The sequence below is a fragment of the Eschrichtius robustus genome, chromosome 13 (genome assembly GCF_028021215.1).
Source record: "Eschrichtius robustus isolate mEscRob2 chromosome 13, mEscRob2.pri, whole genome shotgun sequence".
Lineage (NCBI taxonomy): Eukaryota > Metazoa > Chordata > Mammalia > Artiodactyla > Eschrichtiidae > Eschrichtius > Eschrichtius robustus.
Window position 1 is genome coordinate 80,926,437 of NC_090836.1, and position 20,022 is coordinate 80,946,458.

The following is a 20,022-nucleotide window of genomic DNA, read 5'->3' on the forward strand; positions in this document are numbered from 1 at the left end:
GAACTTGCATTTTACTAGGTAGTTTATATTATATTATACAGAGTCTATTATTACTCTTGAAAATTCCTTAAATTGCCCTTCAGTTCCAGTACACATAGCTTTGGATATATTGTACATTGCTTAATAAGTCCAATACAGTTTTTCTTCTAACTCTGGAATGGATTACCATATCTTCAGGCAACACTAAATGAAATACAGTAACTAGCTTCTGCTTGAGATCCGTATGTAGGAGAAGGCACTTCAGTTCATTTGCTGAGTGCTAAGAGTTGAATCTGCCTAAGGTTTATGTAGGATGCAACTCTAAGCTTCTCATGTGAATAAGCAGTACATATTCTTCTATCTCAATGACATACAGTAGAATTGTATGAATGCCCTTTATCAATGACCTATCTCACTAGAACCACAAAATAACCTAAAAAGGAATACAGAAATCAGAAATTTTCCAAACTGAAAAGTAATGATACTGTAATATTTGAGGCTCTTGATAAGGTTGGTATTTTTTCTGTGCAGGGGTTGTCAAATGGGAATTTTCATTATAATCCTTCACTGAGATTTATTTTTAAAATGTCACATGCCTACGCTCTACCCCAGGTGATTACGCTGTGTACCCTTCATTTATAACCACTATTCTAGTGCATTTAAAAGATGACCATGATTCCTATTGTAGTAATTCTTTCTTGGCATTATGTAAAAAGGACTCAATGAGCACCTATTACACTGTGCTAGATTTGCAAAGATCTGCCACTAACCTACAGGAACCTAAATAAAAGCTTCACACAAAAGACCTATAAAATGAAGTTACACAGAGTCTGAACATCCTCATTTTTTAACGTTCTTTTATGTTTTTCTACCTATGCTATCACTTATCACCCCGTCATATTTCCCAAGACAAGGTAAAACATATTTTATCTTATACCTCTTATACTTATGTTTGTTCCTCCAACAGGATCTAACGCTTAATGAAAACTTAGTTAGTGAAAAACATAAACATAAACCTTTCAAAATATCATCTGCTGGACATTGTTTAAGTACTTGAATACACAGAGGCTTTGATTCTTCACTTGGTGAGGAGTTTCTTTTCAACAAAGGAAATTAGTCACAACACTCCAACCCGGGAAGATATTACAGGGACATGAGTAGGGAGGAAAAAAAAAAAAGAGTAGGGTGCTCTACTTCCTTTTACCAACCAAGGAAGAATTTCTCAAACCCCTAATACTCTGTGTTCAACCAAGATCACCTGATGACAGATGCCTTCTCATTCAATTCCTCAGGATAATGTTATAATAAAAAAGATATGAAGTATTTCCAAAATGACTTAATACAAATTCCCAATACCATGCAATTTCAGTTGTGTTCAATAAGCATGTTATTATTGTTTTCTTAGGTAGAAAAAATTTTAAAACCATTCAAAGCCTAATGATAAAGCTTGGTGTAATGGTCTATTAAATTAAACTCCTGACCTATAAAGTCTTAAGAGAAAGTATGAATGCCCTAGGCCTCTTACCTCCCATCTTACTCAAGATAAGGAAAACAGACAGACCATCACATTGATTTCATTTCTGTAAGCATTCTGAAAACATCCTACCTCTGGGCATTTTGAAGGAATTAAAAAAAAAAAAAAAAAGAAATCAGTTCTGTAACATGGAAAGAGTTCTGGAGATTGGCTGCACAGCAGTATGAACGTACTTAACGCTACTGAACTGTACACTTAAAAATAGTATAGATGGTAAATTTATGTTAGGTGTATTTTACCACAACTAAAAAAAACAAACAAAAAAAAACCCTGTCTCATTAATCTTTTACTTTCTGAATCTTAGAGCCTTTTCAGAAGCTTCAGGGTCATTTACCCAACCAATTTTTGCTATTTTAGTTCAATCATTATTCATAAATCTCTGTTCTTAGTGTCCTAGAAATTCAATTAACTATAGGAATTATGGTCGATTACCAACAGATATAGCGCAGCATTATGTACCTAACTGCCTCAACACATACTCACTGAATTAAATAAAGAGGCCAATAACATAACTGGGTGTGCCTCTGTGTGGAGAATTGGTTGCCTCAGTTTCCTTACTTGCAAATGAGGGAGCTGAACAGATCTCTAAAGCCTAAATGATTCTGAGATGATAACTTCAGGAGATATCTGCTTCAGGAGAACCCTTAGATTCTCTAGCCGCTTTGCCCTGTGTGATTTTTCTTCGGTGTACCTCCCTCTGTCTTCACCACTAGAAGGCAAGCTCCAGGAGGGCAGGTACTTTGTCTCTTTGCTGTATCCCCAATGCTAAACATAGGGCCTGGGAACAGTCAGAGCTGCCACATAGGCATAGTCTTTACTATGTCTCAGTAACAAGATATTTCTTTAAAAAGAAATCAATATCCACTTAAATGTAGAATATTTTGAAAAGTTAGCAGGAATCAACTTCAATAGGATTACTGAATAAGTTCTTTTTTTAAATTTATTTAATTAATTAATTTATTTATGGCTGCGTTGGGTCTTTGTTGCTGCACACAGGTTTTCTCTAGTTGCGGCGAGTGGAGGTTACTCTTCTTAGTGGTGCGCGGGCTTCTCAATGCGGTGACTTCTCTTGTTGTGGAGCACGGGCTCTAGGCGCGTGGGCTTCAGTAGTTGTGGTGGATGTGGGCTCAGTAGTTGTGGCTTGTGGGCTCTAGAGCGCAGGTTCAGTAGTTGTGGCACACGGGCTGAGTTGCTCCACAGCATGTGGGATCTTCCCGGACCAGGGCTTGAACCAGCGTCCCCTGCATTGGCAGGTGGATTCTTAACCACTGCGCCACCAGGCAAGTCCCTAAGTTCTTAATTATTAGTAGGAACAAGTGTTCAACTAAGTCACTAGAATAGCAATATTTGAAGTCCTTCATTATTATTATTTTTTTAATTTTAAAATTATTTATTTTTTAGTGGCTCTATTTTGAAAGAAACACAGCTCAAAAAATAACGAGCCTTTATATTACGGTCTGCTCCAATGTCAAACTCTTGAAATAAGTGCACGACGTTTGGAAATGGATCCAGCACCTTTGGATCTTAATACTGTATCAACAGTCAGACCCAAAGCTTTTTAGAGCATAGCAGCAAATCTTTTATTTACACAGCTGTTTGGCTCCAGGGAAAATAAGGTAAGAAAGTAAAGCACTAGGTACCATTTTACTAACAATTACAAACACACTCATAGTCTGTTACACACAGATGGCAGCGGTCCACGTGCAACACTTTCTTAGCTATTGGACCAGCCAAAAAGCAGAGCACAGCACATATACACCGAGACCTGTACATGTTCAAAAATATATGAAATATATTTCTATAATCATCTCTCCTTTTTTCATATACTGATTAGAATAATTCTAAAATCTCTATTGTGGGCCTACTCTTTCACAGACACAGAAAAACAAAGCAAGCTCTTCTTCAGGATACATATAACTTAGATGTTCTACATTTTTCTTATTGCCTTAAATTAAGCCAACCATCCCAAATACCACAGATTAGATTCAGTGTAAACAAACATCCCCTCCCCCAACTGCAAATAACATTCCTAAAGTTTTAATGAATTCTGAATACTGTTCCAAAGAGCATCATAAACAGCTTGTAAGAATGATGAACACATAATTTTATAAGAATAGGATGCAAATAAAACCCCAGTTCTTTTCCATATTCCCCATTTAGACATGAGAAAAAATAATAAATCTTAACAGATGGGCGAATAAAAAAGTAGTTAATGCTTCTCAGCAAGCCATGCTAAAAACCAACTAACTCAACTAAACACAGGAAGTGTCCCTCTTTTAAAACACCACAAAAATGTCTGTGGACTTCTTTAATTATAAAGTTGATAAAATATAAAAATAGTTTGCATTATTCGAGGGTCATTCAAATGAAAGAATAATAAAATTCCAGACTGAGACCTAGATCTGGTTTACATATTTAAATGTAGAATTAAATGCTTCTGTATAGGTTCATTATAAACTGTTAGGACTGGAACTGAAAACTGATACATATAAGGTATGAATTTTAAATGTGTTTGACACTGGAGGGGAGAGTTAAAATTGGCTGGAAGGATTTTTAAATCTCCAACCACTTTAAATTGAAATTAAATTAGACTTTTTCCTTAATAAAACTTAAAGTGAGGCACAGAAATTTAGGATGAAAATAATTCACCTCAAGTAAGTAGAAAGCCTCCCTTTGGTAAGGAAAAGAGAGTTTATAAATAACATAATTCCCAGTACACGATGACATATCTCCTGTACACACATACAGCATCAAAAAGGAAAGATCCACATCTTCCTCAGGAATACTACTATGGGAACACTTCACCCCTTGCTTTCTTATTCCTATTGGCTAAACTTCTTGCCTCGTTAGTTGTAATCTGATTACACCTAGCCATACAACCTCCAATATATCTAGGCTTAGAAAGAATACAAACCAGAATATGTAGAGTGCTGTTTGACAGTTGCAAGATGCAGGAATTTAAAATAAATGCCAAGAAAAGCTAAGAAAATTTAATCTGATACTTACATGCTGGTTCTAGAAGTAACTGTGGTGAAGCTTTACACTATTTTACTATAAAATGTCTAATGAAAGTTTATTTATTACAACGTGGGCAAAAATGTTCCTTAATACTGAATACATTATTAAGTTCTGGCTTAAAAATTAACCTATGTTCTTATAAGTGAATTTAACACCACTTTAGTAATTATTTTGGAAAATAGGAACTGTTCCTTCAGAATGTTTAGAAACACAACGTCCAGAATTCTTCAAAGTCTACACAAAGGTAATACAACAGGCTTTGCCTTTTGGATAAAGGGAAACGACGACAGGAGGCAGACAGAAAATAAGGCTTTGTCTACACTAACCAGGTAGAAATAGGGGGGAAAATCCATAAAAAATTGGATGAAAATGAACCAAAATCTTGGCATCGGCAATTCTACTCCTCTGCTCCTCAGGTAACCGGGGGAAAACCACCAAAACAGGAGTAAAAATGTCTAAACCTCTTTACTTAATAAGGGTCAGGGTTTCCAGTCGACATTAGGGGTTAAAGCCACTCAGCCTAGTCGCCGAGTTCAACACTCCGGGAACACTGCCCTTTCCTAGAATAACTGATTTCTTAACATGGGAATCTAAACTATTTTCATACGCAAAGGCAAAGTCGCTCAAATTTTAAGAGAGAAGACTAAACGCCCTCTTTGCATTTCCCGTTTCACCTGGCGCTAAGAGACCCCAACACGGTCTTCTTTTAAAAGGAGGTCCCAAGAGACACACGATTTCCAAAGAGCCCCTCTTGGCATGAAGGGACGAAAAAATCCGGCAGCAGACACCGTCTCCTCCGCACAGTCCTGAGGAAAGGTAGAGAGAATATCGCTAACCCATCCCGGAGGACAAAGTTGCTCCGAGGCCAAGACCTGCAGCGCTCGCTACAAACTTTCCAGCGGCAGCGCGAGCGCCGTCACTTACCGGCGGCAGAAGTCATGATTCCCCCGTGTAGCTCGCTTCCCCGCTCGCCCCCCTCAATCCCCGCTCCCCTTACAGTCCATTGTTTCAAGAGTTTGGGCAGAAGAGAAAAGCCCCAGCAGAGCCCACATTCCGTCCCGCGGCCCCGAGACGCAACCCCAGCGCCGCACAAAGGACGCGGCCGGCTCCGGGGACCCGGCGGCGCTCCCGGGCGCGAGCCGCCGGCGACGGGCGGGCGGGCACGAGCGCCGCCCAGCCGAGCTCCCGGCAGACGGCCACGCGCGCACACGAGCAGTGCTCACCGCGGCTTCGCCGGCGCGCGCCCTTCTCCAGCTCCAAAAAAAAAAATCAGAGCTCCAGGCGCCCCCTGCTAGTCGCGGCCGTAAAAGGCGGACAAAAGCCCCAGCCTCCTCCAATCAGAGGGCCCGAGTTTCAGCCCGTTCCCGCCCCTCCCGCCCACATGTTTAAGCTCAGCACCAATGAGCGGGCCTGGAAAAGGGGCGTGAGCTGCGAGGCATTCTGGGAATTGTAGTTTTCTGGACTCACGGGACCTGCAGAAGCAGACGCCTGGGTGCATGCAGCCGGTTCTCCCGCCTTCATTTCCCATCGTGCTGAGGCGGGTGGCATGGCGGAGAAGGATGACACCGGATTTTGACGAAGAGGTGGTTTTTGAGGTAAGGGGAAAATGGCGGTGCGTGTGAGTTGCCTTTGTTTGAGAAGGACGAGTGAGAAGGCGAGGAGGCCGGGCGAGAGGCCGATGCCGGGGAGAGGAATCGGGTGACGCTCCTGCCGGCCTCGGTCACCGAATCTCGGCAATTTCCGGGCCTAATGTTGGACGCAGCCTGACAGGTGTAGCCTGAGGCACTCTCGCCGCGCCTGGCCTCTGCCTCGGGCCCTCCCAGAATTCCCAGCCAGGCCGGTGGACTAGAGCCCTGCTTGTTCCTTCTCACCCGTACGATTTAGCCTCCCCCTTTTTCGTCCTCGATTTGTTCGGGTCAGTATCCAGAAATGCCCCAGGTCACAGTTTGCGGTCGAGGCGTGGCCCTCGAAATGGAGGCAGCAGGTGCTAGTTTTTGTTTTTGTTTTTGTTTTTTTATACCGTGGTTTAAGATCTGTGTGTGGGACCTACTGTGTGTGATTTGGGCCGCGGTATCTCAGCATCTAATTCTTTTGTCCTTTGCTCTTGCGCTAGGTGTAGCTAGTTCTTCTGATTCGAGGCTCGGGTGTGAGTGCTTTTGTGTGGGACTATTTTAAGACGTTCTCTGCCATCTTGAATGAAAACAAAAACAAAAAAACAGTCTAGTGTTTTTGTTGCCATTTGTCTATCCGACACAGGTGAAAAGTCACACCCCTGTATAAGGCATGTATGTATACTTTACTAAAATCCATTCATCCGACAAGATTTTAAGAAATTTAAGAAAAGAAACGGCTCATTCCATACCATCAGAGAGCTACGCAATAAATAGTACAGAATGGTAAATGTTGAAATATATACAAACTGTCATTGGAGGATTGATTTGGAAACCGCCGTCTGTTCCTGTGGCCTCGGAGACACTACACCCAGTAAATGGATATTGGAGGTGGATCTTGAACTGTGAATATGTTTAGAGAGATGGAAGGGAGAAAATGCATTATAAGGAAAGAGAACAGAGTATGCCAAGGTTGGGAGGTGTGAAAGTACCTGGTGTAGATTTTTCAGGGACTTCAGTGTGGAGTGTCGCTATATAAAGTGGTTTGATGGGGCTGGAATGTAGAAGTAGTGGAAGATAGGGCTCTTTTACCAAAAGGAAGTGCCTGGATTTGAGGAGGTCAGGAGGGAAGGCAAGCGCCTGAGTTCTGGAAAAGAGAGAAGAAATAATTGAATAATGGCTTGGACAGATACTTCTAAGGTAAAATCGAGGAAACAGTTACAAGATTGAATGTGGGAGATGAAGAGACAAAAATCTGTGTTGCTTAGATTGCTAGAGAGAGGGAACTGGGTGGATACTTTTTTACCCTATTCTTAGATATCTGAGTATAATAGTAATACATGCTCAAAGAACATTTCATTGTAGAAAACAAGCCACAAAATTAAAATCACTCATTTTCCTACCACCCACAGTTGGCCATTAACATTATAGTATGTGTTCTTACAGACTTTTTTTCTACTCAAATGTATGTTTGATATTTTTTAAACACAAAAAATATACCACATAGAGTTTTATATGTATTTTTCAGTGAGTCTTTTCCTATTCATTACTCTTTGAAAACAATAACATAATATCCAATCATGTATGTGTATCATAATATAACTATTTTCCCGTTCTTGGATAGTTATATTGTTTCAAAATACAATTGTAATCAGCACTGACATAAGTCCATCTTTTACTGCACCTCTGATTTTTCCTTAGAGTAATTTCTAGAAGGAAAACTAGTGGGTCAAAGGATATGAACATTTTTTAAGACTTATGCAGAAAGGTTATACCTATTCAAGTTTCCATTAGGAGTATTTTCACCAAATCCTCAGCAACAACCTTATTAGTTTCCTTTAATCTTTGTTAATTTTATAGGAAAAATAGCATTCTGTTGTTCTAATTTACATTTTGTGCCTTTACTGAAAACATTTTATTTCTTTCTTGAGCATCTTTTTGTATTTTTTGCTCATTTTACTATTGGATGTTAGCTTCTTATGACTTGCATACGTTTTACTTTTCTTTGTTTTTTTGTTTTTTTTTTTTTTGATGTGAACCCGGTGTAAAGTCTTTATTGAATTTGTTGCAATATTGCTTCTGTTTTATGTTTTGGTTTTCTGGCTGTGAGGCATGTGGGATCTTAGCTCCCTGACCAGGGATCGAACCTGCACCCCCTGCATTGGAAGGTGAAGTCTCAACCACTGGACTGCCAGGGAAGTCCCTTGCATACGTTTTTCATATGTTACTTAACCTTACCATACTTGTAGAAATTTTTTTAGTTTGTAGTTTAATTTATTTGCTTTTTGTCACATCCGTTAATTTTTATCACAGCATGATGTTCTTAAGAAAAGTGCACAAATCATAAATGTGCAGATTGATGAATTTTCACATGTTGAATACATCCATGTAACCAGTACCCATGTTAAGAAACTGGACGTCAACGAGCACACCAGAAACTCCCTCTTACTCCCTTTCAGTCACTCTCCCCACCCCAAAGATAACCACAATTCAGTTTTGTAATAACTAACTTAGATTCCTTTGGTCTATTTTTATAGTTTACACACTGGGCAATTCCATTTGTATATGCTCTTTTTGCTCTGACTTTTTGCTCTCTGGTTTTGTTTGTTAGATTCATCCATATGGTCATGTGAGCATTTTTTATTTCTCTGTAGTATTCCATGTGAATGCATGACCATTTTTAAATCCACTCTACTATTAATGGTCTTCGGGTGATTTCCAGTTTGAGACTATTATGAATAGTGCTAGTGTGAACCTTTTAGTATATATGTCTTATTGAACATATTTCTGTTGAGTATATACTTAGACGTGGAATTGCTAAGTCATAGGAAATATATACATTCACCTGTGTAGATATTGCCAAACATTATTCCAAAGTGGTTGTACCAATTTATATTCCTACCAGCAGTACAGGAGAGGTCCAGTTGCTCTACAGCCTCACCAACACTTGCTAATTTCAGTTTCTCTTTTTACCATTCTGGTAGGTGTGTACGGGTATCTCCTCTTGGCTTTAATTTGCATTTCCCTGATAAGGAAAGAGGGAGTCTTTTTATATGTTTATGGACCACTTGTGTATCCACTTTAGTGAAGCCAATTCAAGTTTGTTGCATATTTTCCTTTTGGATTATCTCTTCTTGTTACTGATTTGAAGGAGTTCTTTACATATACTGGATATAAGTCCTTTGTTGGATCTGTGTACCTCAAATATCTCAGGAGGTGTGTGGCACTCTCTTAATAGTGTCTTTCAACGAACAGAAGCTCTTAACTTTATCATAATCCAAGTAAACCTTTTTCTTTTATGGTTAGTGCCTTTAAAGAAATATTTGCCTGCTCTAAGGTGACAAAGATTATGTTCTCTAAAAGCTTTATTTTACCTTTTGCTTCTAGATCTGCTATCCATCTGGAACTGATTTTTGTATGGTATCAAGTAAAGGTCAATATGTTTTTTTCCCACATGGATGTCTAGTTAACCTGGCATTTTCTTTTCTTTTTTTTTTTTTTAAGAAAGAACTTCCATCTTCAGGAAACAACTTTATTTATTTATAAATTTATTTATTTATTCATTTATTTTTGGCTGTGTTGGGTCTTCGTTGCTGCGCACCAGCTTTCTGTAGTTGCGGCGAGTGAGGGCTACTCTTCGTTGCGGTGCGCGGGCCTCTCATTATCGCGGCCTCTCTTGTTGCAGAGCACAAGCTCCAGACGTGCAGGCTCAGTTGTTGTGGCTCACAGACCTAGTTGCTCCGCGGCATGTGGGATCTTCCCAGACCAGGGCTTGAACCCGTGTCCCCTGCATTGGCAGGCAGATTCTCAACCACTGCGCCACCAGGGAAGCCCCAGCAAAGCATTTTTAAAGGTCAGGTGAGGGGAGGGGCATCCCAGGGTATGTGCTGGCATCTCAGTTCATGCACAATTCTCTAATTGGTTGATCTTGAGGTAACAGGGCAGTTAACATTATCAATCCTTAGGTACCAGTAGGTCTGGGGGCTACAGGCTCATGATCATCAAGTAGCTAATTTCTTCCATTTGGTGGCGGTTTTAGCATCTGAAAAGCTCAGGAAATATGCATGAAACAATGTTATCTTGGTACTTCTAAGGGGAGCTACAGCAGAAGATATGGGGGAGGGGCTCTGTCCTGGGAAGGCTCCACAGGTCCTGTTCAGTTACATTTCTTGGAGAGGCCAAAAGTGTAATTAAGTCTTGATTTGGTAAGGTGGATCTTAGTATAAGTGGCTCCATTTGGGGCCTGTTGTCCAGTTTTTAACAACATGTATACTGCATATATATACGGGAGATACTGTTTAAAAAAAAACAAAACAGAGCTAGACAGTAGTTAAAGCAGTTAAAACATATTTCATTCAGGACGTGCAATAGTGGGAAAGAGACCTCAGTATAGAACTGGGTTCTATTGCAAATACAGTATGGATAAATGGGAATTCAATTACTAAGAGGAAACACGGGGTCAAGAAGGGTTTTGGCCGAACCAATATAACAGGATTCTTGCTGAAGACAGGCTAGGGCAGTCAGACATTACCTCTGTTACCTCAGACACCAAGGTTTGCAGCAGAGAGAGTTTATTCACAAAGCAGCCAAGGGAGGAGAACAAGTCTCAAATCCACCCTCCCAAAGGTGGGATATTTATGGGGTAAAGGAGCAGGGTGGTCTTAGGTGCAAGGAAAGGTGATTGGAGGTAGGGGAAAAGTGAAGTAGTCGGTGTTCTGTGCAGACATATCTTGGTTACATGCTTCTTCCAGGGATGCATGTTAAAAAATGGAGGTGCTTAGCACGATTTGGGGGTGGAGGTTTTGGCCCTCTGACAACAAAAGAGCATTCATCCAACACCTGTGCAGGCCCAGTGTTAGGGCCTGTGGTCCCAACCAGTCTTAGCTCGAACTGAACAAGAGCTGACTCTAAGTTCCGAAAAAACAACTTAAGTCTCTGTCCCCATTACTATAGCAACCCATACATCAGAGGTGTTATCTGTGGGGTGGTTAAGGAGTCTTGTGGTGTATTACCTAGGCTATGTGAAGCTTGGAGGGTATGCAATTATGGAGAAGGGAAAAAACTAAAGCAAGCTGATCAGTGACGGCAGTTTATAAGCAGAGAGGTTTTAACAAGCTGTTCCCTTATCTGTTGTTCTGTAAGACTAGCTCAAGAATCTCTATTAGTCACCAGCTTCTGTTAACCCTATAGGGCATGATTACACCTAGGGGAATGGTAGAAGATGAGGAACCCAATATTGAGGGTGATCAGTTGTGGCAGATGGGAGACTCTTGTTAAACTGACATACCAGGGTTCTTGTTAAAATTAGATTTTGCAAGGAAGTGCACAGGTCGGCCTAGGAGAAGTTTTGGGAGCCTGACTAAAGTTTGATTAAGGAAAGAATCTTTGTCAATACCCAGGGGAAAATTCTAACACTCGAAGATGGCTTAGAATTCAGGCTCAGATACCATCTATATGGGGGGGAGGGGGTGTAGACCTCTTAGGGAAGAGTAAATGTTTACTTAGGAAAGATAAATGGACCCTTAGAAGAGCAGATGGGAGATATGACAAAATTTGTCTGGGTGTAGCCTCCTCTCCTGTGATGAGTCAGTCTTCCCTAGTTGATGAAACTCCCAGGGAGGGGATTTATGATAATTGAGTTCCTTTTGGAAGATCTGTCTTTAGGCAGAATAAGGGGGGGAGTTCAGAGAAAGTTTTCTCCTTCATTTGCTGTTTTTTCAAGTGCCTACAGCCCAAAATAATCAATATGCCCAATGACATAATTTTGGGGTGGCATATTCTGCTACCTTTCAGGAATGATCTATTCCTTGAAGGCATAGCTAAAATTGGCCCTTAAACTGTCTAGGCCAGCAGTCCCCAACCTTTTTGGCACCAGGGACCGGTTTCGTGGAAGACAGTTTTTCCACAGACCGGGTGGCAGGGGAGAGTGGGGGGAGTGGGGGTGGGGTGGGGAATTAAGGGGGGGGATGGTGCGGGTGGTAATGCTAGTGATGGGGAGCGGCAGATGAAGCCTCTCTCACTCGCCTGCTGTGCGGCCCGGCTCCTAACAGGCCACGGACCGGTACTGGCGGGGGTTGGGGACCCCTGGTCTAGGCCTTTGCTGGGGGTGTGGGGAATGGATGATGTCTATTGGTTCCTTTTCTTTTATGGTTATTGCTTAGTTCCAGTTTTCTATTTTGGGGGATATTTTGATAGTCTTTTTTTATTCTGAAAGGGAGTGTAATACAGTTGTCAAAGGAACAGACTCTGGAGTTGGACAGCATAGGAAATCCTAGCTCCAGTACATAATAGTTAATGTGATTTTGAGCAGTTTACTTAACTTCTCTATGTGTCAGTTTTCTCAATATTAAGTAGAAATGACAGTATCAATCTCATAGAGCAGTTGTGAGTATTAAATGACTTAATGTAAGTGACCTGATTAGGTCTTATTACTTATGTTATTCATGCCCTCTCTTTTTATGTTGCATAGATTTGCTGCAGTATTGACTTACCAGATATATTTTTCAAAGAATCAGTTATTGGTTTTGTTTGATGGACCCAATTGAATTTGTTAGTGTTTTTTTCTTTTTTTAATTTTTAACTTTTATCTATTTTCTCTCTTCTACTTTGTGTTTATTTTGCTGTTTTTTTTTTTTCTCTCTAGATTCTTGAGTTAAAGACTTAAGTACTAAAAATAATTTGTAAGGTTATAAATTTCCCTATGAGTGCTGCATTGGCTGTATTTCATGAGTTTTGAAATGTGGTTTGTCTCACGATTTTGTAATTTCCTTTGTGATTTGTTCTTAGTAGGTGATTTAATAGGTGTATGGGCAAGGGATTGATGTTATTGTTAGTGATGATTTTTCTTCATGTGCTCCTCCAGACCCGTAGTTCTACCCTGACCATTATGGAATGCATCACCTGTATTTCCTTGTCCTATGGATTCCATTTAGGTTCAACCAATGAGAAAGATCTCTTAAATCAGAGGTATCTTAATTTGTTCAGGCTGCTATAACAAAATGCCATAGGCTGGGTGGCTTATAAACAACAAAAATTTAGTTCTCACAGTTCTGGAGGCTGGGAAACCTAAGATTCAGGGTGCCAGCATGGTTTTCTGATGAGAACCCACTTCCTGGTTCATAAATGACTGTCTTTTCCCTGTGTCTTTGTATGGTAGAGGGGGTGAGGGAACTCTCTGGGATCTCTTTTATAAGGGTACTGATTCTATTCTTGAGGGGTCCAACCACGTGACCTAAGCACCTCTTAAAGGCCTCAGCTCCAAATACTGATACATTGGGGATTAAGTTTCAACATATGAATTTTGGGAGGATGCAAACATATAGCAAGAGGGTAGAAGAGAGAGCACTGGAGAGATATTTATATTCCTAGTTCCCTCCCAGCAGGACTACCATTTGGTAATGATTGTGTTCCTGTACCTAAAGCTGCAAGTCTTCTTGGGGGACTCCTTTAACTTCATCTCTTACAGGGCTTCAGTGACACTGCTTCTTTCCTTTGGCCTTTAGGCCTGTGGAAGATAATAACTTCCTGCTGTTGCTAGTCCCTGGGTGCTTCACTATCCCCTATTGGTTGCCTCAACCCTTCTTACGGCTTGGTAAATAAATGGTCATTTCATTAAACTCTTTCAAGGTTATCCCTTTTGAGTGTGCCATCTGTTTCTTGTAAAGTCTTCCTTCAAGAAGACTTCCTTGGTTAACTTATTTTGTAGCCCCTGTTCTATTCTCTAGGATTAACTCTTACCCATTGTCATCCACGACCTCTGCTTTTGCCCTCTGAGAACTTAATGTTCATCTCTTAGCACTCCATTGCCTCATATGAAATGGGTTTTAAAGTATACCTTTCTTGGGGACTGCATACCTTTCACAGCCTGATTCCTGCTGGTGTAAGTTGTGGACCGAAGAGTTGCTTTAAAGGTTGAATATGAGTTTTTGCAGGGTATTGGTTTCTTTAGCAGTATAGTTCCCTGAAATGTAGTAGATTTCCAGTCTGTTTGCTTCTAGGCAGTTCCATACACAAGTAACCACAGTTAAAGAGCTCATTTAGACCAAGCTCTTAAATCCGAAGTCTGTAGATTATATACTGGTTCTGTTTTGGAGTTTTTCAACTTCATGGCATCATCTGCAATAAGAGGCTTAGGTGGAAAGGTATCACCCTTAATTAGATCTTAGCAGCTGGACTGGTTCCCATTATTTTGAGGGAGGGTCTTCGGAAAGGCTTCAGGCCGCCATCTTATTTCCTGCCTTTTGGCTTTTCCAGCCATGAGAACACTGCTCTCCCCCTCCCCCGATTACCATTTTCAGTCAGCTGGAATCTCAGGCCACAGGCAGAGACAGCCTTCTTTTGCAGAGCTGAAAGCTTGTTGGGCACATGGTTTGTCTTTCAAGGTACAAATATTACAGTGGCAGTAGTTTGTTTTTTTTTTTTTAATAAATTTATTTATTTATCTATTTATTTTTGGCTGTGTTGGGTCTTTGTTGCTGCACATGGGCTTTCTCTGTTTGCGGTGAGCGGGGGCTACTCTTCATTGCGGTCCGCAGGCTTCTCATTGCGGTGGCTTCTCTTGTTGCGGAGCACAGGCTCTAGGCGCGTGGGCTTCAGTAGTTGTGGCTCACGGGCTCCAGGCGCACAGGCTCAGTAGTTGTGGCGCACGGGCTTAGTTGCTCCACAGCATGTGGGATCTTCCCAGACCAGGGTTCGAACCAGTGTCCTCTGTATTGGCAGGCGGATTCTTAGCCACCGCGCCAGCAGGGAAGTCCCAGTGGCAGTAGTTTTATAAAATGTTTTGCCATTTGGCTGGAATGGGTCATTAGCTTTTTAACCTGCAATATGTTTCCTTGCCATCTACCATTTGACTGCTACTAAGCCTGTGCAGTGTATTTCAGGTTAACCATCCACTGTCTCTTCCACAACTGCCTCTGCCTTACTGGTAAGCTGGAGAATACATATTGGAATACTGCTTTAGAAACATTTTGCATCCACAGCTTTGTTCAGCAGCAAAAAAAAAAAAAAGGCAGCAAGAAGTGGATCTCTGCTTCCTTGCTTCCTTCCAAATTGGGAACCCTCATTTATATCTAGAACCCTAGCTGCAAGATAATTTGGAAAATACCACATTTAGCCTTTCCATCCCTTTAATACAGGAGTCACACTAGGAGGGAATGTAGTGTAGAGACTGAACAAACCAGCCCACCATATCCATCATAGGACCTAACCTCCCTTCTCCTAAAAAAATTTAACTGGGATATTTTTATTTTTTAATTTTTTTAGACATCTATATTGGAGTATAATTGCTTTACAATGTTGTGTGAGTTTCTGCTGTATAACAAAGTGAATCAGCTATACGTATACATATATCCCCATATCCCCTCCCTCTTGCATCTCCCTCCCACCCTCCCTATCCCACTCCTCTAGGTGGTCACAAAACACCGAGCTGATCTCCCTGTGCTATGCAGCTGCTTCCCACTAGCTAACTGTTTTACATTTGGTAGAGTGTATATGTCAGTGCTACTCTTCACTTCATCCCAGCTTCCCCTTCCCCCTCACCGTGTCCTCAGGTCCATTCTCTAGATCTGCATCTTTATTCCTATCCTGCCCCTAAGTTCATGAACCATTTTTTTTTTTAGATTCCATATATATATGTTAGCATACGGTATTTGTTTTTCTCTTTCTGACTTACTTCACTCTGTATGACAGACTCTAGGTCCATCCACCTCACTACAAATAACTCAATTTTGTTTCTTTTTATGGCTGAGTAATATTCCATTGTATGTATGTGCCACAGCTTCTTTATCCATTCATCTTTCGATGGACACTTAGATTGCTTCCATGTCCTGGCTATTGTAAATAGAGCTGCAGTGAACATTGTGGTACATGACTCTTTTTGAATTACAGTTTTCTCAGGGTATATGCCCAGTAGTGGGATTGCTGGGTTGTATGGTAGTTCTATTTTTAGTTTTTTAAGGAATTTCCATACTGTTCTCCATAGTGGCTGTATCAATTTACATTCCCACCAACAGGGCAAGAGAGTTCCCTTTTCTCCACACCCTCTCCAGCATTTATTGTTTGTAGATTTTTTTGATGATGGCCATTCTGACCTGTGTGAGGTGATACTTCATTGTAGTTCTGATTTGCATTTCTCTAATGATTAGTGATCTTGAGTATCCTTTCATGTGTTTGTTGGCAATCTGTATATCTTCTTTGGAGAAATGTCTATTTAGGTCTTCTGCCCATTTTTGAATTGGGTTGTTTGTTTTTTTTGATATTGAGCTGCATGAGCTGCTTGTATATTTCAGAGATTAATCTTTTGTCAGTTGCTTTGTTTGCAAATATTTTCTCCCATTCTGAGTTGTCTTTTCGTCTTGTTTATGGTTTCCTTTGCTGTGTAAAAGCTTTTAAGTTTCATTAAGTCCCATTTGTTTATTTTTGTTTATATTTCCATTTCTCTAAGAGGTGGGTCAAAAAGGATCTTGCTGTGATTTATGTCATAGAGTGTTCTGCCTATGTATTCCTCTGAGAGTTTTGTAGTGTCTGGCCTTACATTTAGGTCTTTAATCCATTTTGAGTTTATTATTGTGTATGGTGTTAGGAAGTGTTCTAATTTCATTCTTTTACATGTAGCTGTCCAGTTTTCCCAGCACCACTTATTGAAGAGGCTGTCTTTTCTCCAACCTTTGTATACTCTTGCCTCCTTTATCAAAGGTAAGGTGACCATATGTGTGTGGGTTTATCTCTGGGCTTTCTGTCCTGTTCCATTGATCTCTATTCTGTTTTTCTGCCAGTACCATACTGTCTTGATTACTGTAGCTTTGTAGTGTAGTATGAAGTCAGGGAGCCTGATTCCTCCAGCTCCGTTTTTCTTTCTCAAGATTGCTTTGGCTCTTCGGGGTCTTTTGTGTTTCCATACAAATTGTGAAATTTTTTGTTCTAGTTCTGTGAAAAATGCCAGTGGTAGTTTGATAGGGATTGCACTGAATCTGTAGATTGCTTTGGGTAGTATAGTCATTTTCACAATGTTGATTCTTCCAATCCAAGAACATGGTATATCTCTCCATCTGTTTGTATCATCTTTAATTTCTTTCATCAGGGTCTTATAGTTTTCTGCATACAGGTCTTTTGTCTCCTTAGGTAGGTTTATTCCTAGGTATTTTATTCTTTTTGTTGCAGTGGTAAATGGGATTGTTTCCTTAATTTGTCTTTCAGATTTTTCATCATTAGTGTATAGGAATGCAAGAGATTTCTGTGCATTAATTTTGTATCCTGCTACTTTACCAAATTCATTGATTAGCTCTAGTAGTTTTCTGGTAGCATCTTTAGGATTCTCTATGTATAGTATCACGTCATCTACAAACAGTGACAGTTTTACGTCTTCTTTTCTGATTTGGATTCCTTTTATTTCTTTTTCTTCTCTGATTGCTGTGGCTAAAATTTCCAAAACTGTGTTGAATAATAGTGGTGAGAGTGGGCAACCTTGTCTTGTTCCTGATCTTAGAGGAAATGGTTTCAGTTTTTCACTGTTGAGAGCGATGTTGGCTGTGGGTTTGTCATATATGGCCTTTATTATGTTGAGGTAGGTTCCCTCTTTGCCTACTTTCTGGAGAGTTTTTATCATAAATGGGTGTTGAATTTTGTCGAAGGCTTTTTCTGCATCTATTGAGATGATCATATGGTTTTTCTTCTTCAATTTGTTAATATGGTGTATCACATTGATTGATTTGCATATGTTGAAGAATCCTTGCATTCCTGGGATAAACTCCACTTGATCATGGTGTGTGATCCTTTTAATGTGCTGTTGGATTCTGTTTGCTAGTATTTTGTTGAGGAGCTTTGCATCTATGTTCATCAGTGATATTGGCCTGTGATTTTCTTTTTTTGTGACATCTTTGTCTGGTTTTAGTATCAAGGTGATGGTGGCCTTGTAGAATGAGTTTGGGCATATCCCTCACTCTACTATACTTTGGAAGAGTTTGAGAAGGATAGGTGTTAGCTCTTCTCTAAATGTTTGATAGAATTCGCCTGTGAAGCCCTCTGGTCCTGCGCTTTTGTTTGTTGGAAGATTTTTAATCACAGTTTCAATTTCAGTGCTTGTGATTGTTATGTTTATATTTTCTATTTCTTCCTGGTTCAGTCTCGGAAGGTTGTACTTTTCTAAGAATTTGTCCATTTCTTCCAGGTTGTCTATTTTATTGGCATATAGTTGCTTGTAGTAATGTCTCACGATCCTTTGTATTTCTGCAGTGCCAGCTGTTACTTTTCCTTTTTCATTTCTAATTCTGTTGATTTGAGTCTTGTCCCTTTTTTTCTTGATGAGTCTGGCTAATGGTTTATCAATTTTGTTTATCTTCTCAAAGAACCAGCTTTTAGTTTTATTGATCTTTGCTCTTGTTTCCTTCATTTCTTTTTCATTTATTTCTGATCTGATCTTTATGATTTCTTTCCTTCTGCTAACTTTGGGGTTCTTTTGTTCTTCTTTCTCTAATGCTGTAGGTGTAAGGTTAGGTTGTTTCTTTGAGATGTTTCTTGAGATAGGATTGTATTGCTGTAAACTTCCCTCTTAGAACTGCTTTGGCTGCATCCCATAGGTTTTGGGTCATCGTGTTTCCATTGTCATTTGTTTCTAGGTATTTTTTGATTTCCTCCTTGATTTCTTCAGTGATCTCTTGGTTATTTAGTAGTGTATTGTTTAGCCTCCATGTGTTTGTATTCTTTACAGTTTTTTTTCCTGTAATTGATATCTAGTCTCATAGCACTGTGGTCAGAAAAGATACTTGACATGATTTCAATTTTCTTAAATTTACCAAGGCTTGATTTGTGACCCAAGATATGGTCTGTCCTGGAGAATGTTCCATGAGCACTTGAGAAGAAAGTGTATTCTGTTGTTTTTGGATGGAATGTTCTATAAATATCCATTAAGTCCATCTTGTTTAATGTGTCATTTAAAGCTTGTGTTTCCTTATTTATTTTCATTTTGGATGATTTGTCCATTGGTGAAAGTGGGGTGTTAAAATCCCCTTCTATTATTGTGTTACTGTCGATTTCCTCTTTTATGGCTGTTAGCATTTGCCTTATGTATTGAAGTGCTTCTGTGTTGGATGCATAAATATTTACAATTGTTATATCTTCTTGGATTGATCCCTTGATCATTATGTAGTGTCCTTCTTTGTCTCTTGTATTAGTCTTTATTTTTTTTTTATTTTTATTTTTTTATTTATTTATTTATGGCTGTGTTGGGTCTTCGTTTCTGTGCGAGGGCTTTCTCTAGTTGTGGCAAGCGGGGGCCACTCTTCATCGCGGTGCGCGGGCCTCTCACCATCGCGGCCTCTCTTGTTGCGGAGCACAGGCTCCAGACGCGCAGGCTCAGTAATCGTGGCTCACGGGCTCAGTTGCTCCGCGGCATGTGGGATCTTCCCAGACCAGGGCTCAAACCCATGTCCCCTGCATTAGCAGGCAGATTCTCAACCACTGCGCCACCAGGAAAGCCCCTAGTCTTTATTTTAAAGTCTATTTTGTTTGATATGAGAATTGCTACTCCAGCTTTGTTTTGATTTCCATTTTCATGGAATATCTTTTTCCATCTCCTCACTTTCAGTCTGTATGTGTCCCTACGTCTGAAGTGGGTCTCTTGTAGAGAGCATATGTATGGGTCTTGTTTTTTGTATCCATTCAGCCAGTCTGTGTCTTTTGGTTGGAGCATTTAATCCATTTACATTTAAGGTAATTATCGATAGGTATGTTCCTATTACCATTTTCTTAATTGTTTTGGGTTTGTTTTTGTTGGTCTTTTCCTTTTCTTGTGTTTCCTGCCTAGAGAAGTTCCTTTAGCATTTGTTGTAAAGCTGATTTGGTGGTGCTGAATTCTCTTAACTTTTGATTGTCTGTAAAGGTTTTAAT

General features: G+C 40.1%; 2 protein-coding genes across 11 annotated transcripts in view; one reads left to right on the forward strand and one right to left on the reverse strand.

Annotated features, from left to right (window-relative positions):
* FGD6 (FYVE, RhoGEF and PH domain containing 6) overlaps nt 1-5,521 on the reverse strand; it is a 110,018-nt gene extending 104,497 nt beyond the window's left edge. Inside the window, exon 1 of one of the 2 annotated variants that reach the window (XM_068561551.1) lies at nt 5,456-5,521. In XM_068561551.1, the coding sequence (XP_068417652.1) occupies nt 5,456-5,471 (16 nt within the window). In that variant the 5' untranslated portion in view covers nt 5,472-5,521. The remainder of the gene's footprint in view (nt 1-5,455) is intronic. The other variant, XM_068561550.1, reaches the window with a different exon arrangement.
* A 493-nt stretch (nt 5,522-6,014) lies between these two features.
* The window catches only part of VEZT (vezatin, adherens junctions transmembrane protein), a 73,423-nt gene continuing 59,415 nt past the window's right edge, over nt 6,015-20,022 (forward strand). For 6 of the 9 annotated variants that reach the window (XM_068561073.1, XM_068561068.1, XM_068561065.1 and 3 more), the window contains exon 1: nt 6,015-6,126. In XM_068561073.1, the coding sequence (XP_068417174.1) occupies nt 6,028-6,126 (99 nt within the window). In that variant the 5' untranslated portion in view covers nt 6,015-6,027. The remainder of the gene's footprint in view (nt 6,127-20,022) is intronic. The other 3 variants (XM_068561067.1, XM_068561071.1, XM_068561075.1) reach the window with 2 other exon arrangements.